Source organism: Cydia pomonella, chromosome 12 (assembly GCF_033807575.1).
Source record: "Cydia pomonella isolate Wapato2018A chromosome 12, ilCydPomo1, whole genome shotgun sequence".
In the NCBI taxonomy this organism is placed as follows: Eukaryota; Metazoa; Arthropoda; class Insecta; order Lepidoptera; family Tortricidae; genus Cydia; species Cydia pomonella.
Window position 1 is genome coordinate 3342993 of NC_084714.1, and position 24281 is coordinate 3367273.

General features: G+C 38.0%; 3 protein-coding genes and 1 long non-coding RNA gene across 7 annotated transcripts in view; 1 reads left to right on the forward strand and 3 right to left on the reverse strand.

The window, feature by feature from the left end:
* Nucleotides 1-3950, reverse strand: part of LOC133523284 (alanine aminotransferase 2-like) — a 33020-nt gene extending 29070 nt beyond the window's left edge. The window contains exons 1-2 of one of the 3 annotated variants that reach the window (XM_061858788.1): nt 3832-3950; nt 2190-2426 (exon numbers count right to left, since the gene is read on the reverse strand). In XM_061858788.1, coding sequence (XP_061714772.1) covers nt 2190-2420 — 231 coding nt within the window. In that variant the 5' untranslated portion in view covers nt 2421-2426; nt 3832-3950. Of the gene's footprint in view, nt 1-2189; nt 2427-2570; nt 2589-2872; nt 3003-3831 lie in introns of those variants that run through there. The other 2 variants (XM_061858786.1, XM_061858787.1) reach the window with 2 other exon arrangements.
* A 1705-nt stretch (nt 3951-5655) lies between these two features.
* Nucleotides 5656-7373, forward strand: LOC133523285 (uncharacterized). Its single transcript, XR_009800210.1, has 2 exons — nt 5656-6220; nt 7137-7373. It is a non-coding gene; the product is annotated as an uncharacterized LOC133523285 (long non-coding RNA).
* Nucleotides 7374-9844: 2471 nt separating this feature from the next.
* LOC133523286 (alanine aminotransferase 1-like) lies at nt 9845-18118 on the reverse strand. Its single transcript, XM_061858790.1, has 11 exons — nt 17499-18118; nt 16899-16988; nt 16260-16354; nt 15247-15434; nt 14783-14985; nt 14250-14378; nt 13679-13831; nt 12275-12331; nt 11938-12081; nt 11307-11421; nt 9845-10043 (listed from the first exon to the last, which is right to left on the reverse strand). The coding sequence occupies exons 1-11, from the start codon at nt 17718-17720 to the stop codon at nt 9895-9897; spliced, it is 1545 nt and encodes a 514-aa protein (XP_061714774.1). The 5' UTR covers nt 17721-18118; the 3' UTR covers nt 9845-9894.
* A 1342-nt stretch (nt 18119-19460) lies between these two features.
* LOC133523314 (low-density lipoprotein receptor-related protein 2) overlaps nt 19461-24281 on the reverse strand; it is a 506862-nt gene continuing 502041 nt past the window's right edge. For both annotated transcript variants that reach the window (XM_061858821.1, XM_061858820.1), the window contains 3 exons: nt 23800-24040; nt 23214-23410; nt 19461-22549 (listed from right to left, as the gene is read on the reverse strand). In XM_061858821.1, the coding sequence (XP_061714805.1) occupies nt 22383-22549; nt 23214-23410; nt 23800-24040 (605 nt within the window). In that variant the 3' untranslated portion in view covers nt 19461-22382. The remainder of the gene's footprint in view (nt 22550-23213; nt 23411-23799; nt 24041-24281) is intronic.

Below are 24281 nucleotides of genomic sequence, written 5' to 3' on the forward strand. Positions count from 1 at the left end.
GGGATTAGTCCAGTTTCCTCAAGATGTTTTCTTTCACCGAAGCGACTGGTAAATATCAAGTGATATTTTGTATACAAGAGAGCAACAGTCACTAAGCCTCTCAACTAAACTTGTGCTAATTAGAAGCCTACACTTGCTAATCGTTCCTTCCCACCAGTTGTCTGTATTAGCACAGTAGGTATAATGGAGGTGGGCATTTGTCATTTGAACATTTATTTTTGTTATATTTTTAATGTTACTAGGAAAAGGTAGCAGAACTCAATGAGGTATGTAAAAATAATCTACTAGCTAACAAATGATGACCGGTTTGGCCTAGTGGGTAATGATCTTGCCTATGAAGCAGATAGTCCTGGGTTTGAATCCCGGTGAGGGCATTAATTTGTGTGATGAGCACAGATATTTGTTCCCGAGCCATGAATGTTTTCTATATATTCGTATATTATATATATTGTTGTCTGAGTACCCAAAATACAAGCCTTCTTGACTTACCATGGGACTTAGTCACATTGTGTAAGAATGTCCCTATGACATTTATTTAAAACAAAATTAAAAAAAAAATTAAAACATCAAGTAATTACATGCAATCATCTTCCTAGCATTGTCCTTACATTTTTGCCTCAATTCACTTTGGGAGCAGACCACAGGGTCTGCTAATCAACCTAAGGCCATGGATTGGCACAGACATTATTTAAATTAAAGCAGCCACCTGATTTTTCAACTTGGACAGGAAACTAGGCATTATTGGATAAAAACCTGTTCCCCTTTAAGTAATAAATAGTGTGCATGTAGTAATGTAGTTGAACCCATTTCATTTAACATTTTCTTTGTGGTAATATGAATGGTATGGAACTTTGCCAAAACTTTTGTTCAATGCACATTACTTCCTGATAAATTCAGATGACAATGCTCCAGAATCTTTGTTTGAATTGTAATGTTTACTAAATGTCTTAGTTTTATTGTTGAGCATAACTGAAGAAAGATTCACAAATTACTCTTTCTTATCACAAATGCTACTTAATTCAGATTGGAAAGCTTTAATTTTGCAAATTGTGGCAAGTTCAAAAAAACCTTCATTGAAATAAATGCCTTAAATTCCCAGAGCAAATAGATGGCCTGTACACATTTACCTTACTTTATGCAGTCTGTGCAGGCACATGCAATGCCTGAGTACCATTTGATTCCATATCGCTTCAGTCCATTTAGTAATCCAGGTACTCGGCCTTAGCGTGTGGCTGTACATAGGGGATACTTAGATATTATAATGTCAAAAGGGACCACCCTATAACATCATCTTTTTGTATTTTTTTCTAATACAGAATATTTAGGACTTGAGCTTGTGTATTTTTTTAAATCTTGTCTGTTGAAGGGTTAAAAGAATTAACCCAAGAATGCCATGGGAACAGGCCAAGCAAAAAGTAAGTAAAAAGTAAGCTAATCATAAATCTAGATTAATTTTGAGTGGCTGCAAGCCAGTATTTGGTAACATCAAAGTTACCTCAGAGTATTTATATTGATTATGAGGTTTATACATATCATATCAAAGATAATAATTGTTTATTTGTTTAATCCATAATTTAATACTAGGGCTAAAGGAAGGTAAAACCTGATTAATAATTTAACACTTTTCTTTTGTTTTCAGAATAATAAAACTGGCTTATCATAACAAAACAATGGAATAGTGCCATAATGTTAAGTTTAAAGAAGTTATCAGAGTAGTTATAGAAGAGATAACAATCTTTTCATCTAAATATGACAATAAAATATTTATCTTGGGTTATAAAGTAATCAGCTTAACAAATATGATCAAGAAAGTATGACAATCCTTTATTATTAAGGATGCTAGTGATATTACACCCATTCAACCGTACATAAGTTTTGAATTTACCACATAGAACATGAACTGATCCATCGAGGATAGATTTCATGAAAACTATGGAATGGACAATGTGCAAAGAATAATAAAAGTATTGGCAGGGCCACATGACATGCCGGTTGTAATTTTTTACTAAGCAACTGCAAGAGTCCATGTAATTAACACAATTCATGTTGTTAGATAGTCTGACTGGCCTTGTGATCAATACTGGTGCCTTTCACTCAATAAGACGAAAGTTTTAAAAAGTTATATAAAAAAATAATTTAAAAAAAACAGTGTAATTAAGGCGCGAAGATTCCTTATCAATATATCGTACCTTTTCAAGTTCCTTTTCGATTTCCGCCGCTCGGATGACCAGCGGTCCGCGCACAGCATATTCCAACTTCACGATATTCGGGTTAATATTTTCTAAAGTGATAGCTTTTGACGCCATCCTATGTTGTATTATTAAGTGATTCCTCGGCGACAGTGCACTACAAACAGCGTCCAAACGTGCCGCTGCGCCAGCCAGCAATCGACTGTGGTTTATCATCTTCAACCCCGACATGGTTGGCTGCAATCAGTCACACTACTTAAAAACACGTCACTACCAAACAACACCCCGCACACACGATAACACTGCTTGTAAAATTAGGAAAGAATTTACGCCACAGCTATCTTTATCTTAACTTCAACAAAAAAAAAACAACGAAATTACTGCGAACGGCGAATCAAAAACACGATTGAAGACCGATCGATATATCGCTTGATACGTTCGCTCGTGCCCCGGATTACAAAAGGACTAGATGTCGGAATAATTATAATAAATTACTTCATTTAATTCATGTCTTATCAAGAGTCAAGTTCGAAGGTTATAGTTATCTGATTAAAGCAATAATACTTCAAATAACTAGGTCTGTAATGCTGTAAAACTAGTGATAAACTGTAATTGACGTAATTTTATCGTGGTTAAAAACAATAAAACATGAATCAAATAGTAAAAACTAAAGAAGTAACTACTTGCGGTGTTACGTAAATTATGTAATTTGAAGAAATGAAAAGGAATGTATCTTGTATGTGTTTTGTTTGAAATGTTTGATTTTTAGCAAGTTGGCAATATCTGAAAACTGAAATTGAAGCGGGAATGTAAGAATGTGACATTTTAGTATGGCAACATTCGTAACAACAGCTGTTTTCGACATTACTACTTATCACTAATGTAATCTTGATCGCATGCTTATTTATTATTGCACGTAGGTACGTGCGTACGTGCAATAATAACTACCTACCCGTGCTTGTACTTTGTACCCCACAACCCACAACGGAAACGTCGTATAGGTACAACCATGGTACAACTCACTTCGTATTTTGTTTGTTATAACGTTGTGACACTGCTTCACTTTCGGTTCACTTAACATAGTTATACGTTGTATCTTATTATTAGTTTGTGCGTAACATATTGAGGATAGAGATGTGCAACTAGCACAACTAGATGAGTAGATGAATGAGTGTTCCCATTTCATGCTTTTGAAGAGAGCTTCAGCACCATTAGCTTAACAATTAACAATTATAACAATTTGTTTCTTCGAAACGGATCGACAACAAATCATGCTTAATAAATATTTTTTTAAGTAACTAAGGGACTCAAGCTCTCTGACAATGCATTTGAGACGCTCCATTCTCTATTCATCATTTTAGCGTACTACCTAGTAGCTACCTAAACCTACTCTCATTGGGTTCAAGCCAAAGATGGTTCATGCCCAAGTCAAACCAAGATCCTGGATCAGCCATTGCACTTATCCGGTCGCCGGACACTTTCTGCTATCTTGCTGCTTAGTGCGACAGGGAAATAACATATAGGTATAGGTTCTCAGCAGAATGAGTCCGGTAATCGGGTAGATTTAATAACCCTTTTAGAGATTCAGCATCAATAAAGGTTTCTTAATACTGTCTGTACTTATGTAATTTAATTTACTCACCACTAAGCCTTTGGCAAATCATTGTTAATGTTGTGCTGGAACTGTAAAATAATAATAAATAGTAATAATAAGTGTATTAAAATTTATTTAATCAATTTGAGAAATGGATTAGCCGTTGACACTTATATTTAATATGAATCGAAGCTGTCAGTGTTTAGATTTGTTTTTCCATAGACGTAGTATAGATTTATGGTCTTTTCCAAAGAGTAAAGTAAGTATATAGCGAGGTTTAGACCAAAGAATACAATACTCACAAGTTTAGACTAGCAAGAACTTGCATGCAATTTTCATTACAATGCGGTATCTGATCAAACTTTTGAATTCAGTTTATTTTAGTAGTCGGCAATGTAACACAAATTGCATGCAAAGTTCTTGCTAGTCTACCCCTCGCTTTTGTCTTTTCCAGAGACGAGGCGGCATTAGGAAAATAGGCATGGGCGGTCCGAGGGGCCTCGCGTCTCAAATAAGTATATTTGGGACACACCGTAAAAATGTTCGTTATTTCTTGCGCCACCAGAGGGCGCCATCTTGCTAAATGTACCTTGCCCACATAAATATTTCTCTTGTCCCGCCACTGGTCATAGTAGTACACATCACATGAGTATAAGCACAAAATTTCGAACTAGGGAAAATAGTTTGAAATTCTGTGCTTATACTCATGCCCATTATCTTAGAGGTGTTAGTAAGTGAGAAGTGAAGTAGCTATCTGCATATTAAATTTGAAATAACATTCCCTTGAAAGAAGCTAGAGTCAAACCAAGATGTCAAACTACGGAAGGAAGGAGATAAGGAACGAAATCTCCATATACCAAAAAGTGTCATCAAAAAAACTTTAAATAGGTGGCGCTACAATACCTAGAGTACTTTAACAAAAAAAAACAAATCATAGATAGCGCAATTCACTCCGTCAATAACGCCTAGGTTCTTAGCTACTCTAGCGCTACTCTGGAGAGATTTGGAACTATTATTTATAGCTGACAGCTGGACACTTTTGCAACAGTTCTACCATAAGAGATGACACTCCTCTTAATTCCACACTCCATACGTCAAACTCAAACTTCTATGAAATTATGACGTTTCCTTGACACCAAAGAGTCACTACGTTTTACTTGACACTTGCACCGTCTGGGCTATCAAAATCAATGCCAACTTATCTTGGTCCGACTCTATCAAAAAACGCGCTTATTACATCTACACGGTCGCCAGGTACTTTTTGTAGGAAGGCCGAGCGGCATTATTACAAAATATATTCTGTTCGGATATGAGATAAGCGGGCGTCCATTAATTACGTGAGGGCTTCAGGGGGGAACCGAATCTCACTAAATTTCACGTGAGGGTGAGGTAAGATAAAACATATTTCAAACTATATCAAATAGATTCAGACCAAGGTAAGTTGACAGCGATTTTGTTAGCCCAGACGGTTCAAGTGTTAAGTAAATTTCATAGAAGCTTGACGTTCAAAATAAACTTGCACCGTCTGGGCTATCAAATTTGCTTGGTCTGACTCTATTTCTATCAAGAGTAATAATTCTTTATTAAAATAATAAAGCAAATTGTGTTTTATTTAATAAACCAAACGTATTTATACCCAAAATACAAAATTTGAAACATCGAACTCCCAAAAACATATCGGCTATAAGATGGCCACAGCATGTATCGCTGGTAAGAGTGGCAACACCAACGCTAGTGTCACTGTCACATAATGTAAATATGTCGTGTGTCACTTGTGTCAGTGTTAAATTAAATTATCGTTCCGTAATTATCGTATTTTTTCAGAGGGCCTACCGCGAACCACGTTCCACGTGTGGCCTCTCTGTCGCACTTGTAAATTCGTTCAAAATTGAAACAGGGAGGCAACATGTCGAAAGTGGTTTGCTGTAGGACCTCAGGTTTAGTAGTGATTATAATTATGCTCTTTGAGGTTTAGGTCTACATTACTACAGTAGAATCCGTTTATTATGACTTCGCCTACATAGTGATTATAATGAATAATGATATTTATGCACAAGCTTACATATTCTAGTGAGTTGTGAATAAAATGACATTAGAACGGTGCAAAGCATTTACAATTGAAGAGAAAGGTATAATAATACGCAGGCTAGAAAATGGAGAATCGAATTCATCTCTCGCAAAAGAATTTGGGGTCGGTCATTCAACATTATCAATGATTTTTAAATAAAAGAACCAGATTAAAGAAGCCTGTTCAAACGTGCTGAAACGAGAATTGGCTTCGAAAATCACGCCAGGAAAATGTTGATCAAGCGTTACTTCAGTGGTTTAAAAACACAAGCAAAAACACAAGAAACAAAGGAATACCTTTCAGTGGCCCTATGTTGCAGGAAGAAGCAAAAGTTTTGGTATCCTCAACTTTAACTGTTCTGCGAGCTGGGTAAGTCGTTTTAAAGTTTGTGGCGGGAAAACTTGCAGGTGAATCCTTGTCTGTTGGTCAAAATTCTGCAAACAATGAAGTGTGGCCAAATCTACGAAGACAATTTTCTGATGATCAGATTTTCAGTACAGATGTAACAGGTCTGTTTTACAAATTAATGCTAGACATAACTTTTAAATTTTACGGTGAGAATTGTAGTGGAGGCAAGTTATCAAAAGACAGGATAACTGTCATGGTTGCAGCAAATCTAAGCGTAATAGAGAAAAAAAAGATTGCTTATTATTGGAAAATCTCAAAAACCAAGATGTTTTATCAGTGTTAAATCACTGCCAGTTGATTATGCTTACAATCTTATTTATAAGATTGTAAGCATGGATGACATCAGATATCTTTGATAACTGGCTTCGAGATTGGGATCGCGATTTGATGAAGAAAAAGAAAAAGTTTCTATTGCTGGTTGATGATTGCGTGGTGCACCCAAAAGCTAGTGATTTGAAATCTATAATGCTTACTTTTCTGCCACCAAATACAACATCAGTCCGACAGCCAATGGATCAAGGAATAATACGGTCACACAAAAAAAATTACAGAAAAATCCTTGTGCTTAAAATGATATGGATAGCCTTGATTTTAATTCTACAAAAATAACAGTGTTGGATGCAATTCTTATGGTTTACAAAGTACCATTCATAATGGTTTCAGACATGCAGGATTCATTGGAAACCTTGACGCTTGACCTATTAAAAAAACAATAGATACTGAATTTGATGATGAAGACATTCCTTTATCTTTGTGTGTACAAAACCTAGTTTCAAATTCAATAGCAGTACCGAAAATATGGGATGATTATGTTGACATTGATAGTGGCCTCCTTACATCTGAGGAACCTGATGAAAATAATTGCATAATGTTACAGATAATAAACAACTCGAAAGCAATGAGGAAGAGGAAGTCAAAGAAGTTTCTGTACCTACCGTAGAAGAGGCTTTAAAGGCTGCAGACTTGTTGTCAAGATTTGTTCACAGCACTATTGAAAGTGATGATACGGAGGGCCACATATCAGATTTCTCAATGGGCGGCTTTGTGTCTTCAACAACGTGGTGGCCATTTTGAAAACTTGATGTAATTTATTAAAATTTGCTTTATGTTACAATGTCTTCTGTTTTAATAACCCAAAAAAAAGTTCCCAGTTTCAAACCCTCGGCAGCATTTACAGTAACGGTCAGATTACGGTCTCTCATGCGCCTTTGTTGCACGCGCCCATTGCGCACTTGGTAAGGCCATTGTTTGACCGCTGATAACAAATGTTTTATCAAAGTCATAAACGTGGTAATTTTACTGGTCGAAAGATACGGGTTGATTGAAAAATTCGCGGACTAACACGGACAATGTGGCAATTATATGCGAAATAATAATGAAAGAACTCAAAATATTATAGTCAATGAATTAGATTTTTCCAAGGTGTCGCCGGTGTCGGCGAGATGGGTCCCGAGGCTTCTTTCAGTGGAACAAAAAATCGCTCGCCGTACTAATTCACGTGAATGTCTAGACCTGTATGAAGCCGATACTCAAGACTTTGTGGACAGATTTATAACTATAGACGAGACGTGGGTCCACCACTATACACCAGAGACCAAACAGCAATCGAAGCAGTGGGTTCGTCCTGGATCTCCGCCTCCCAAAAAGCCAAAGCAATTTTGTCGGCCAATAAAGTCATGGCATCTGTTTTCTGGGATGCAAAGGGAATAATAATGGCTGACTATCTCCAGAGAGGTAAAACTATAAATTACGACTATTATTGCGAGTTATTACTCAGATTACGCGAGGCTCTGAAGATAAAAAGACCTGGAATGTTGACAAAGAAAGTTATCTTCCATCAGGACAATGCACGTGTTCACACGTCACTAAAATCGATGGCGGAGATTGCCAAATGTAGGTTTGAATTATTACCCCACCCATCCTATTCACCCGATTTAGCACCATCGGACTTTCATCTGTTCCCCAATTAAAAAAAAAACATGGGTGGTATGAACTTTTCAAGCAACGCCGAGGTCCAAGCTGAGGTGGATGCCTATTTTGAAGGTCTCAAGGAAAGCTTCTTCAAAAGTGGTGTAATAAACAAGTGCATTCAACTCGACGGGGACTATGTAGAAAAATAAAAATAAATTAAAAAACCTCCGTTTTGTTTTTCATATTCAGGCCGCGAATTTTTCAATCCACCCTCGTAATACGGTGAACAATGACGTAAATTAATAATAATGTTAGGTAAATGGGACATTTTATTGAGATAATTTACATTTTCTAAAAAAAAAAACCCTAAAATTCTTGTAATAATAAATTGAGGGTGAATTGTTTTTTAGAATTATTATCCTATGTCCTTAGCCTATTATCCTTGATCATTATTTTTTTTGTTTCGGGTCGATAGGCCATGTAGATTTAAGAGCATAGTATCGAATTGCGAAAAAAATCGTAAAAAAAATTGTAATAGAAAAAAAAATTACTAACCTTTTTTTCGTCGATGAAATTTGTCGGAGTTTCTCGGATTTTCCCGATTCGCCCCACATGACCACTGCCATGATACAGGACTTCGTACAGTACAGGAGTACGAAATACGTAAGACACTAAGACAGAATGGCAGAGAAAAATGCCCGCAATTGACGAATTTCGATTTTCGCGGTTGGCCCCCAGATGGCAACAACACATATGAATGCACCTATTCCCAATTTCCCATATGTGCCCAGCGGGGATTTAGGTACTATAAGTATATTATATTAATATACTCTTAAGTAGAGTATATTATATTAATATACCTACTCTTTGGCGGGGATAGACCAGACCTTTGTTGTAGATTATACTCCTTGGATTTCACGGGCCTATAAATCCCGGTCTTTTGATAGGCTTGCGTGGGGATATAGATCCAACACGTAGAGGCCTCTTGGAGAGCTTTAATGTCATGTAGAACGCCTGCTGGAACCCGTTCACGGGCGTTCAGATTATACTAATTATTAGTCATTGTAATTTAGATATTTTCAAGTAAACCTAGCGCATATACTCAGTTTGAAAATAAAAAAATCAGATTAACAATAAAAATATATTTACTATAAAATTATCACAGTAAAATGCTACAAATTTCTTAGAGCCTACTTGGAATATTTTAATTTCCAGGAAACATACAGTTTTTAAAGTCTGAATAAAGAAGTTACAAAAACACCATGCCTTGATTTCGAACTTTGCATCAACTTAGACGTGTCAAAGTATGGCGGTGCCACAAATGCCACAATCATAGAAATTTCATAGTTATGGTGCACAGTGAACTGGGTCGAGTAAGAGCCACCCCACACTAGCGTCTACCGAGCGTCGGTGTCTAGTCCACTCTAACTTTGGCTGCTGCTCGACGCAACATTGGCTCAACTGCGCAGTGACGTCATTTTCCATCGACTAGACGCCGACGCTCAAAAGACGCTAGTGCAACTAAGTTTCCCGCACGCGTCAATTACTTAATTACCAAAGTAGGCACACGTCAAAGACACACTTATCCACCATAATACTTTGTAATAAAGCAAAAAATATAAACATATCTTTGACGTCAACTGTACCATCGTTTACAGCAATAAACCGATCGAATCTAAATCTTACTACACTGACATAGGATCCACTCTACGATAGATATCAATCTAGGCATATTTCTTGGTGAATTTCTGGTGGAAGTCTTGGAATATATTGAGCATTTCTTTGAGTACATCCGTCTGTGGTAGTATGGTTGTCCTGAAGTGGTAGGTTCCGGGTCTCTGCTTGAAACCGCTGCCAGCCACCACGCAGATACCTGCAGTTTATGGATTATATTAGTGCTTTTGCCCATAAACATCCTAAAGGAATAACAGCAACATGTTATAGCTCAATTTCAAGCTTTGTGCATTCCGATCCGGTAAACTTCACGGCAGCGCGCCGCACACGATTAGCGTGGCGTTCAGAAGGTTAACTTCTTTAAATTAGTGGACTTTGCAATAAGTTTCACGACTTTTTTTTTGACTTTATTAGGTAAGACGCGTAAAGTGTAAAGTGAAGTAGATGGCGCTGTTCCCCGTACATTAGGCTGTAAATTAACAAAAATAATTTGAAATAGAGATGGATTGTCAAAGAAAAATTTTTAGCCACAGTAAATTTACTGCAAACTCTTAGAACGCTATTTGATCCTTATTCTTTCACCCATATGTGTTAAATATCATAAAGTGGCGCCATCTAATACATCAAAGGCCAAAGGTATAGCGACATCGTTTCGAGCGATGGCTGTGCCCGGTAAGATGGCGCCACTTTTTGATATTTAACAAATTTAACACATATCAGAGAAAGAATAAGGATCAAAGTCAAATGGCGTTCTAAAAGTTTCAATACTACAAAGTTTTCTTTGACAATAATACACCTCTATTTTAAATTCTCTTTGCTATTAACAATCATCATCATCATTGGCCTTTGAGTCTATTGCAGACTATTCAAACTGTGTCAGGTAGGGTGGCAGCGCTTTTCATGGCTGTGTAGGCCAATACGGTATATATTAACAATGCAGTTACCTAAAAAGACATCGATATTTAATTAGAATCCCTTTAATCCCAGACGGAATATCATCTAGATATCATCTAGTGTTACCACGTACTAAACTTAATTGCATTTTTTTACTAATGGTAAGTCTTTAAAAAATCTTTTTGCCCCAGTTTTCATTGGATACGTGCCAATTACATCCACATTTTATCAGGCCTGATATCAGACTCGATTTCGGTCCCGAGCAAGAGTTTCAAGAGTATTTTTCCGTTTTACCAAATATCAACGTCGTTTACAATATTTGAAATGTAATAAAATGGTTCATTTGCAAAAATATATAACATTGAACATTTTTGGCAATTAGAGGCAAAGTAAGTATTTTTTACATTTCAAATACTTATTGTTAACACTATGCTGATATGGTGTATGCGATGAAACGGAAAACGACTATCAGGCCCGAAATCGGGGCTAATTTCAGGGCCGACATCCCGATATCGGCCCTGAAATTAGCCCTCACTCCCGAGTGAGGATGTAATTGGCGCTTTATTACCTGTTTCTTCTAGTAAAGCGAAGGCGTAGAAGACATCAGCCGCCTTCCCGTCCGCTTTGGCCGCCTCTATTGCTTTTGGTGGCAGCTGAATTCGTGGAAAGCAATACATGGCCCCCTTTAAAGAAAAAGATTTGTGACTTTAGCTGACACTGACGCTATGGCAAAGCGAGTAGTGTGATTGTGACACCTAATACCCAATATGATTATTATTTATACGTTAGTCAACAAGGAACCTTATAGCACCCGGGTATGTGCTTAAACTACGTCCATAAGAGAGGTATGGGCACTGTGAATATCATTTCGCTTAGGATGGTAGGGCACAGCATAGCGGATGTCATTCCAAATCTAGAGCATAGCCCAACTGAGCAAGTACCTCCACCTTACAGAAAACCGCAGCCAAAAACACTCGACCCTAACACACTATATATCAGTATATATAGTGTTGTGTTCCTGCCGGTGAGTAAGGTTGCCAGAGATCAATGAAGTGTGCGGAGTGTTAAGGTCGGCAACTCGTCTGGAGTTGCAGGCGTCTATAGGCTACAGAGACTGCTTACCTTCAGGCGTGCCGTATGCTTGTTTGCCACCGACGTAGTATTAAAAAAGCGAGGTGTTGTCAAAAATATTAAAATACCTGAACAGCATTGCATTTGAAACCCTCCATGGAGTTGAAAGTATCGACGACCATTTTAGCGCGCGTCTTCAAGGAGTCCAATACAGCGGTCTTCTCTTTGTTGAAGAGGTCATATGAAGGATCTCCTTGTTTTGGTGGTTTGGCCTAGAGAATAAGTAAATTAAATTATTACAAATAAATCGCTTAATACTTTGACACCTTTTTATTGTGTTAAAGACGCTAGTGTGGGGCGGGCCTTAGACTTGCGTGGACCGACCACAACCACAAACCATTAGTAAAATAATAGATTAAAATAAAACTACAGAGAAAGAAGTAAACAAACTTATGGCAAACTTACAACTGCATCTGTGCCAATCTGGCCAAGTACAGTCGGACACAGCATCGCAGATAATGCCTGAAACAATGATACATTATTAGGGTTTGACAATAACATCATACAAGGCGCGAAACAATAACCTGCGTCTTGCTTGGAGGATTTAAAAGCTGGAGACTCCTTGACTGTAATTTTCTGTACAAAACAGTCTGCCGATTTTTCGGGGGAAGGGGCACGTCAAATGTATGGCTATTTCTACGTAACGTACAAATAGCCATGTCAGATAAACGTCAGTCCATACAATACATATGACCATTGGCCGAGCTTTTCGACAGAGGGGTAAGCTCTTAAAGGCGTCTCCAGTTGTTAAATCCTCGAAGGCCTCTTGTAACTAAAGGAAGGAAAGGAAAGGAGAACTAACTGTATTCACTGCTAGGCTACGCTACGGGCATAGCACTAGTTCAAGTTCAAGTTTATTTATTTGGCCAAGTAACAACAGAACGTTACATCTAGCATGTCAAAATACAGTCACATTATACCCGATAAGTGGCATGGACAACTTAAACAAAATAGCAACTAAACGAAACGACAATATGTCGTAATACTTTGTAAAGTGCCATGTTTAGTTATACACGATAGTCAGCTTTTGCGAATAACTGACAGGCCGATATCGTCCGGCGGACCGGACTGGTAATCAGTGCGCCCCTTAAAGGTGCGCTTGCACCGCCGGCTCCATGATGATCTCCAGCCATCCACCCCCCAGGACCCTTTCACCCATGTAGCCTTTACTGATCGTTGTGAATGAGGGTGAGGTTGTGGTATGTAGGTCCTGATAATTCATGTAATTAGCGCCCGAAAGTCGTTAGTACAAAACAAGAACAAGTCGTGATAGTTGAAAAAACAAACCAACCACAAATCAATGATCAATGGTTGGTGGAAGTGGACGACAGTGAGATTTTGACCTTGACACAAACATACACAAACAGCAGCGCAAAAAGACAGCAATAATTCTACACATAGGGATCTTAGGATGCAAACTGAATAGGCATAGATGCTCGAGCGGCGGCAACCAGCGGAGCGCAGGGGGCCTACCGCGAAAACCGAAATTTGCAAATTGCGGAGATCTTTCTCTTTTACCTACTCTCACTAAGACGTAATTAGAGTGACAGAGAAAAATGCCCACAATTGACGAACTTCGATTTTCGCGGTTATAGCCCAGGACCGAACTTCCGAACCACCGAGCGCCTTTGAGTTCGTCACTGAGGCCGTAGGTATAGTCACCATCAGATCGGAGCAGTCAATGTGCTCAGAAATATCTGAACACGCCTCTATTGTGAAGGCGTTAGAGTGTGTGTTCAGATATTTTGGAGATCTTAGCCGCTCCGATATATCTGATGGCGACTGTACTCTCATAATTTGAGCACGTACTTTGTACAGGTGCGCCTGTACCGCCGGCTCCATGTTGACAATCTCCAGCCACCCACCGCGCAGTCCGCATTCGCCCATGTAGCCTTTGCTGATTGTCATAAACGAAGTCACTTCGACTTCATCCGTGTATGGTGCGCCCATTTCTCTTAGTACCTATGAAGGTAGATGATATTGAGGTATTATTACACTTAAAGGATTTCAGTTCAGTTTTGCATGATTAATGTTCGAAAGAAAATTTCGTTTCGTCTTAAATAAAATCAAATGTTCCCGGACTTTTTCCACTTAATCTCCAACAGTAAATTTGTTCATTTTGGAAACGCTCCTCCAGCAATTGCTCATTAACCATGCTAAATTTACCTCATGAAAAAGTCCAGAACGAAATTTTCCTTTGATCACTGGTATAAAAGTAAAGTTTCACATTGTTCTTCTTGTTCTGAGCGAAACAAAGCCTTAACGTGTCCTAATGTTTTATCGTCCTTCTTAATGCCATTCTAGCATATTCCAAGTGTTAACAATGTCCACATTGTTCACTGTAAAAAATGCTACGAAGAAAAATGTTTAATGAATAAACCTTCTTAAAAGAGTGGAACTTGCTGCCCTCAGCGTAAACGTTGTGCTGGTACACTTCATCCGCGATTATCAACAAATTGTTCTCGTGTGCAAACTTGATCACCGACTCTATATTTTCCCGCGACAGCACCTGGAAAGCAACACTTGTTAAAATCATCATTATCATTTTCGGCATATTTTTCCCACCACAGTCGCACTCGATTTCGCGCAGGATTTTACAATATATTTCTGATCATATCGAGGAACTAAAATTTCGTTTAAAATTTCCTGAATAACTACAATATTTATTTGCAAACAGTGAAGATAACCCACAAAGTTTTTCAATCTACTGCGACTGTACTGGACTGCGATAAAAAGTGCAAAACGCAGCTACCAATGCCACTGTATCTTGCATTTCCGAATTCCCTAAAAGTCACACAGACTAATGTCATTGTCATCTTGATAAAATACATCTATTGTTACATCTATCCATTTTCAGGAAACATTCAGCGTAAAGTGACAGAGAAACCTTTTCCTGTCCCTAAAATATCTTACCTGACCCGTAGGGTTTCCAGGATTTATAATAACAATGCACTTCACACGGCACGTTTTCTTCGACTTCTCCAGAGCACTGTTCAGCTCGTTCATGTCTAGCCCCCAGGCGTTGTCCTCATCCAAAAAATAGCCCACGGCTTCTAGCCCGAATTCGACGAGAGAGGCCGAGTAGAGGGGGTATTGAGGTATTGGGATCATTACGCCTGAGAGTATAAAGATATTACTTTAAACAAAAAAATAATCGACTTCATTAAATATTACGATGAATTGAGAACTTCCTCCTTTTTTAAAATCTGTTGATCCGATCCACTGATCCACCGGTATGCAAATAAAGATTTCTATTAGAGATAGATATCGCGCTAAATAAAAGTAAGTATAAGGTAAGGGTATAATATCAAAATCGAGATCATATATTTGCCGAGCGCGCCCGAACATTAAACTAAAATACCACAGGTTTTACTAACCATCAGGTTTGTCTCCTGCTGGAGAATACAAGCCAAGAATACTTTTAATGCCCATGGAAGCTCCAGCCGTTATAAGAATATCCTCCCATTTGCTGGGGTGCCCGTCGCGTTCTTCGATGTATTTGGCAACATCTTTGCGAATTATTTCTAGTCCGTATGAGGCGCTGTAGGCTCCGACTGACCTTCCTCTAAAGACATGCAAAATAAGCTTAATACTTCTAAAATCTACTCCATATGTTTTGGGTACAAGCGTTTGAGCCGCTTCACTTTCATAGATACATATTATGCGAATTGAGTGAAGATTTTCATTGCACTGCCGGTTGTATGGTTATCAGATAATCGGGAATGACATGAGAAAATGTTTACGAATTATAACTGAAACAACGGTTAGGCAATGATTATCATCAGCATCACTATATAAGCCAAAATAAGCCCAATTATGGACAAAGATCCGTGAGGATTCTCAAAAGAGCCGTTAGTGTGACCGCTTCCCGGTGTCTTGACCAGATTATCAGTTCACTTAGTATGGAGATTTTCTACATCTTACAGTACAATACTTGGCCGCCACAAGAACTTTCTGCCCGTTCGACCGAACCACTCAACCGGTGGCCACTCAAGGACTTTCCGATCCGATCGGCCATCGTTTTTATGAACAATACGCCCATTGCCACTAAGTCTGGCAACTATTTCACTTCATTATCCTTTCAGAATGAAATTTAGGTAGATGGCTCTTTGGACAATGGTAGGTATATATATTTTTATTATGGAATGCGATAATGCCATAGGCCCAGGCGTTCACAGTACGCGGCGCGCTTGCAAGTTTAAAATTTAATCTCGGCGCCCTAACCTAGCTAGGTTATTCGAAATAGATAGGTACCTAACATACTGAGGAGATTGATTCACGGCGCCCCTTTTTACCGTTTACGGCGCATCAGGGCGCGGCGGCGTACAGTTTGGGAACCCCTGCCATAAGCAATTAAATTGAACCTTGCTGAAAGAGAATTGAGACTTACCCACATGCGTCCAACAGTTCGTTAGCTCGCTGCTTCACATCACTGGGGAAGTCATACTTATCAATCAGCTCTGGTAACGTTACACAAGCCAATACCTGACCAAAAAACAGTAAGTGAGAGTGTGTTTTGTTCCGTTTCGACGTAATAGGTCAAAAACTAAGCTTATACTGCCATGCTTTTGAAGGTAAGTAAGGCATGCAACTTTCAAACCGAAAGTCGTGTTTTCAAAACCCCGGCTCCTACTAATGAATTTCCTGGAATTTACCTACATAAGAAATTCACTAATCGCTTTTTAGTGAAGAAAAACTTCGTGAGAAACCAGACCAGTATCAACAAGGCTTTGTTTTCTCTCTGATTCGTCAGTCAGATTATAAAAACTATAAACTATATAGGTAAGTAGTGTTTGCGCCAATTCTTGGGATCAACCGGGAAAACAATAAAAGATGCAGAGGAGGAAGCATTAGATATCCTATATACCTTTAAACCTTTCTCGCTCAGGTCCGTGTTAATTTTCCTTGATTATTCCTTCTATCTACTTCTCTATGTCTTCGCTATGCTTGGAAATTCTGCACTACCGGTAAGGTACAGAGGAGACTAATCTTGGTGGTGCTTTGAATATAATATAAAAAGAATGTGTACCTGTCGAATAAAAGTAATGGGCTGTTGCCCCATTGCATGCGCGTCGCCAAGGTTGGCTCTGATTACCTTCTTGAACGGCTTATTTGAGCCCTGCAAATTCATAATGATGATCACTTAAGGCGGTTTCAGAAGAACCTTTGATTGGGTTGAGAAAAGACGCAGTGTCGTGCCAATAATTTAAAATTATTCTGTTGTCGTATAAAGAGTGACCACGGCAGTTCCGCCAAGAGCTTAAGAAAAAGCAAGTTTCGAACGATCGAGGTGTGCTCTTTAAGGTCAATCTCAATTTCTTGTGTTTGTTCCGATGTTTTTGTATTGTTGATCCAATATATATACCTAATTCTGTGTACAGAAAAGGCAAGAATCCCAAAAATGTAGTTTAGAAATAATTGTTGGTCAAGAAGAGGAGCTAAATGTGTATGTATCTATCATATGGATAACTACTTCGCACAATAAAGTCCTTGCATTCGGGATCTGAGGAAGCCCATGTGCGCTGCGTTATGGTATGTAGCACAGTAGGTAGCACGGGGGCGTGGGTTTGTTTCGTTTCCTCAGAACTGGTGCTCCAACTATAGGTGTTACAGTTATTAGTGTTATTACCTTCTTAAGTTCATTTTCGATTGCAGCAGCTCGCATGACCAGCGGGCCACGCACAGCATATTCCAACTTCACGATATTTTGCCTCATAGTTTCTAGTGTCAGAGACTTATGCCTACACTGTGGACTTAACACACTTGTAACAGCCTCAAATCGTATTTCTAGCACGTGTTTTAGCATTTTCTTTGCCCCAACCATTCTAAATTTTCGGAAAATGAGGTTCATTTGACTACAATTTCTAACAATTCTTTACTAATCATACAAAAATAAATAACAAGTAAATAAAATATTAAGATAGTTTTCGAATTTGGTCTTTAGCAGCTGACAGAAGGGAATGTTTGACATTGTCGTCAGAACTTCAGTTGATGGAAAGAGGTTTACTTAAATTATTAATTTGACGAGCGTTTTTTAAAAATTCCACTTTCATTATTTTTATTTTATTTGTATGGTAAATAAGAGGTTTATTGATAAATTCCAATTAAATACTAAACCAATACTATACTAACATGCATACATACAAATGCAATCCGCCACATGCTTCGTCAAAACATAAATGTAATCCGTACGATGCCGTCACAAACTTATTGTACATTCACATTAAAACAACTTATAAATTCCGCAACAAGCTTGAGCTTCGTCAAACACATCTATAAACTAACGCCCATCCCCACTCTGCAACAAGCCCAGTCCAAAAGTTCCCATTATGCCGTCAGCATTCCCCCGCTGTATGGCGATGGAAACCTGTTGGACCAGCCAAGACCCAGAGCGGGGATCATTACCCTTCTCCCGTAAACGCCTGCCCAACTCCCAAAAAAACTCCAGCACCTCACTACCCCAGGGTCCAGCAGTCTCCACGGCGACCGGTACGAAATCGTACGCTACTTCTAAGGTTAAGTACTTGGCGTGTTTGAGCCTTGCAGCAGTTTCTGCCGCCGATCCCGCCAACTTCAGAGTGTCTCAAATGAGATGCAGCATATGTACTCGTCCTTACACATGTTGTGTGGGATGCAAGAGACATATTATATTTTGTATTTTTTCATATATTTTATGTTTTTTCTACTGATAATCACGAGCTGTTTCGATCCTAATGGGATAAAAATTATCCCATATTTTTTACCCATTGTGTTTGTTACCTTATATCCATATACTTTGTATGGCGGTAACAAAAAGGAAAGTATGAAACATGTATGAAAATTTTGGGACACTTTTTTCTCCCTTAAGGATAAAAAGGGCTCGCTATCCTGACTAGAAGTAACACAAGTGACAAAAAAGGTAACATAAAAAAGTGACAAAAAAATAAACTTTCTGACATGGCTCCTGCACGTGTCGCACAATTTTTTTTCAGATTCAAATTCAGATTTTTATTCATAAAACATAGTGTTTTACATGTCAAAATTAGGTTGGTACATAAAACAATTTATTTACAGAAAATTAGGCATAAAACTTAAGTAGGCGTTTAACAGGTACATACATAGTATTTGCTTTGAAATGCTTCAATATACGGATGGGTATGTTTAATACATTGATTTGTGTTAAGTGAGAGTTCATACATTTACTAAACACGGGTAGCGAGTGTGGATACTCGCATTAAACAATGTGTAAACAGAAATGAAACAGACCCATCAGCATATTAAATTGTATTCTTTGATATTATAGCACTTGTGCAGGTAATACTGACATATGGATTTATGTCACGCTGGCCTTATTGACATTAATGTTAAATGACGTTGTAATACATACCGTTATTAAAGGTTAGATTTTTCAAATCTGCGCGTCATCGTGGATGACACGAACTATACTTTGAATGAACCTTATTTGTCTGAGTGTTCTACATTGTTTTCTTACCACTCGATTGATATTTTTCATCGAACTCTATTGTCTAAGGTAGGAAGGGTAATGGCTAGTAGATATCTTTAGATATCAAAAGCAGTTAGGATATTTTATTATCGTAAAATAAAATACGAATTCGTTTCATTATTAATTTATTTTTTACACAATATTTTCAACTACCGTCAGAGACCTCTAATAACTATAAGAATCCCAATACAAAAATATTTCATCTCTTTTAACTATCCGTAGTATTGACATGTTTACTCTTTTTACAATATACATATATATTTATGTTCATATATTCAATTCTCAATAGGCTATTTAGTTTTATATAACTTTAGATTGTAAACAATGTGATGTATTCACAGAGGAGTATATATGTATATTAATATGGTACATATGTATAGCAACTTCAGTAAGAAATGGAATACGATGTTTTATTTACAATCTTAGAAGATTCATTAAACAAAACTGATGATAATATCATTAAAATTAAACAACAGTAGAAACATTATCTCACACATTTATGGCAAATTGTTAATGTCCACAAAACAATTGTAATAATTTTACCATTTTTCATTAATAGACAATTATAAAACACAACATTGCTATATTTTACATAGTCTTAAATCGAAATAAATAAATTATTCTCTAAAATAGTGTATTGCTTATTGTCAAATAAATTTAAAAGTCTAGAAAAGTCCCCTTTAGGGAGCGCCTGTGTGCAATTCCTAGGTTTCATTTATGTACTAGACCTGTGGATCTAGATCCACGGAATATAAAGAATGGCCCATCTACAATTTACAAGATATAAGCCCCTAAGTAAAGCAAGAACGGAATGTATACAACCTCTAATCAATATAGGTACATAATATATCTTAACAAACATTATGTTGATATCACGCGATGATATGAATAATTCGAGTTCAAATATTCAACAATGAAAAATATTCCCTGACAAGATTTTATTTGGCCTTCGACATGGATGTTTAATGGTACGAATTCATGTTACTGGCAAGGAGACTCTGAAAACAGACGTTAAAAATTATCTAAGTAATTAACAAGAAGAGAATTCAGAATTATAAACGATTTTACTACAAAAAATGGTAAAAAAGATTGTCAAAGATGTAAGAAAGAATATTTTAAAATATTTAGGTACATAAATTTAATAAAAGGACGAAGGATTGCGTACCAATAAACAATGTTTTAGTAGTTGACATGACCGGTACTGATACTTTATTTGCATAAAAGCACGCACATAATTGCCATATTTAAGCTGTTTTTAGCGACACTATCTCTGAGCCAAATATAATCTTATCAGGTTTTACATGAAATAAAGACATTCACACAGAAAATACTGATACATCATAAGTACGACCAGATCTAGCTGGAGATAAAAAAAACAGAGTAGTGACACTTTGGCCAGCATTCACTATGCTTTTTAAGAAAAAAAAATAGAAAAGGTTAGGATAGAAAACTATGTAAGAAAAAAATAAAATCTCTATTTACGTCAATTAATAATCTAAGTTTACATGCGCTAAATTCGATTTCCGCACAAAACTGGATAAAAATAAAATACGTCAACATTTTCAATTATTACAAACAATCATATCGTATTTCGTCCGAATTCAATTTACAATGGATTTCGTTCGAAATACGAATTTAATTGATACCGGCAGCGCAAGAGCTATTATTAATAAAATCATTATTAATTTGAATCAAGTATTAAGTCTCTTTTGCACTGTCGGCGAAAAGTCACATTTAAAGCGACTCAAAAAAACTAACTCAAAAAAATTACTTTACCACTTATAATCAGTTAAAAATGCCACAAGTTCTTGCAGCGGCATTCATAGTTTAACATTTTGGATATTTCGGATAAATCCTCTTGAATTAAAGGCATTTTAGAAAAACAATATAACCGACCTTGTATTACTTGCCAAGCAGTAATACCTATACAGTAATAGAAAAATGGACTCCGAGGAAAACTCAAAAAAAAATTCGTCAAGTCAGTTATATTATTTCTGTAAATATCCCTCAATTTTACACTCGTGTGAATATTATATTGCTACTAGAAAGTACCTTAGCAATATCAGGCACTATGTTGGAAAACTTCAACTTTACAGACTTAGGAATAAGCCTTAAAACGACTGACATCCAATATTACTGAGTTTCAGCGTGGTGCGAAAATTTCGTACATTGACTTGTCGACTTTTCTGATATTAAAGTTACTACTCTATCTTTATCGTTTTTGCAATCAAACGATACAGATGGAGACAGCTTAATGCTAAATCTAGTGATTATCAATGAGACACAGAAAATAAATACTAAGACGCGTAAAGTATATATGCAGTGCCGCAAACTTGCAAGTTAATTTTGATGGCGCTAGACTCCATACTTTTTGTGGTAACTATATTAACAATCCAGTTATCACAAAATGTATGGCACCGACCACTTCAACCGTCAAATTCGCGGTCTCATTTTGCACTACACTTCGCGTCTGGGTATTTTCCCGAGATTGTAACGTCAGTTACCAATTATTTCGTGTATTCTTACATTAATTATACAAATTAAAGTGTCTGTATGTCTGGCGGAGCCGTACAGGTAGATATCTGTACCCCTAGTGTAAATATTTTCGACAGCGAAACGTGACGTACGCGTTTGCGTTAAGTGTCATTTTGTATGAGATTTTTGACTATCCAAAACGTCCCGCTTGGCGCGCTGTTCAAAAACCCATACAAAATTAGACTTAACGCAAACGCGTACGTCACGTTTCGCTATCGACTAAAATTACACTAGGGGTACTGGATACTTAAATTTGCTTAATTAATGTAAGAACACACGAAAGAATTGGTAACTGACGTCTTACCATTCCTTTTCGGGTATAACTAACCCAAGGGTCACGTAACACACGTCCGAAGCGTAGGTTTCATGGTTGAGACGTAAGATCCAAATCACTGTCAAAAAAGTCAATATACGAAATCGCAGAACCAACCTCAGGTGAGCTCACGGGTAGTAGGTGGCGAGCGTGGCGAGCCCGGCGGCCGCCCGGCGCCGGCGCTAGCAGTCGCGGTCCTCGCGCACGAGCTGCGCGGTGTCGGCGCCGGTGTCGGCCGCCGGGTCCAGCGCGCGCGGCCGCTTGGCGCCGCGCGTCTCCGTCGACGACGGGGAGATCACCGCTGATACCACTTTGTCTTTTACCTCGTCCGGGACTTCGTAGATGCCCGCTGGAAGAGAAACGAGTTTCATTAGGCGATTGCTAAATTATTAAATTTCGAACAGAGTATTATTATGTTTTTTTTTAGTCGAAAAATAAACTTTCTGAGTGAGTAAGGCCGCTGGAAACTTTCTTCTTAACATTTTTCTACTGATACGCTTCAACGTTCTTAAATTGGGTACTTAACACTTTCGATACTGGTCTGGACGCCCCGTTTCCAGTGTACAAAATGAACACACATACGTGTTCTTGGCAGTGAATATGTTTACCAAATTAGCAATACCAAATTGTGATTTCGTTTAATAAGTATATCACGTAAAACGTAATTTCCTTGGAAAAGCAAGAGAAATTTATAATTGTATCTGCATCTTTATCTATTTAATTTTGCTTGTACCTCAACATTCGTCACTCTCGGTAATGTAATGTGCTACTCGAAACCTAACCCACCGTTTCCTTTACATTCAATAGATAGGTATCATTTAATATTAAATTGGAGGTATAATACTCAACCAGAAGTGTTATCTCGATTTCACCGGAATCATTCAATTTTAATCTTAAAAAAAGTTATTGTCATCGTTTCAGCTATAAGCGACAAAAAAGTTTCCAATTAAGGAATTGAGAACAAACTCCAAAATTTCGAAGTTTAAGTAAAAAACATTTAAAAAAAAACTCACGTAAAGGCTCGGGCTCGCCGGCCGCCGTGGCTCTTGTCACGGCGTCGTACATCGGGTTGGAGAAGTCCCGGCCCTTCCTCCTCGCGTCTTCTAACGAGTACGCGGGCTCGGCCACGCCTCCGAACTCCACGTTGGAGCCCTGGCGGAACGATACGCTCTGGGATGAAGCTAGGCTGCTTAGGCCGCCGCCTTTACCGCTGGAAACAAAAAGCCTTGGTAAGTAATTTACATCATTATTGCCAGACATTCTTACATTAAAATAAAACGTTAAGTTCCTCTATTCTTTGACAAGTCAGCACCGACTTATCTCGGTCTGACCTTAATCAAACTACGACTAAGTAACTTTTTTTTTTCTAACGTATGGTCCACTCTAATTCTTATAAGCAAAGACAGACGCGGGCCCGACCCCTGAAGGTTCTTAGCGTAGCAAAGGATGACAAATACGCACCAATGGTCTCACAATAAAAGATGTCAGGAAGAATTGTGCGAATTGGAGTGGAAAAACTCGGAACCCTTCGGCATCCAAGTAGTAGCTGAAAATGCAATGGATAAACTTTACATGAGATAGTGACAAAAGCGTACTTACAATGGCCTCTTCCTGATGACGAACCACGCTGCAGCTCCAGCTATCGCCAATAGCAACACCAATAGCACTGGTACTAATACAGCCGCGGGCGCAGCTCTCGTCGCCGCCGCCGCTTCAGCGCAATATGGCGGTAGTAACGGCGCGCGGCAGATACATTCTAATTCGCCGTTGGTGGTTTCGGAGCAGACGCCACCGTTCTGGCAGGGGCAAATGCGTGGGAGCGGGCGCGGGACTTCGGCAGCTGTTGAATGAAGGAATATTTAGTAGTAGGTAATAACACACTTTATTATGCATAAAAGAGGTCAAGCAAAAAAATATCAAAGGGGAACTTTTTGAGCGATTTATGAATCTATAGTTTTTGTAACCAGAAATGTCACGGTTGACAGCTGATGGATACCCATAACCATTTCATTAAAAGATCGAGTAAGTATACAGTTCTAATCGCCTTAATGTAGTGTTTTTTCCGTGATCAAAGTTATGAA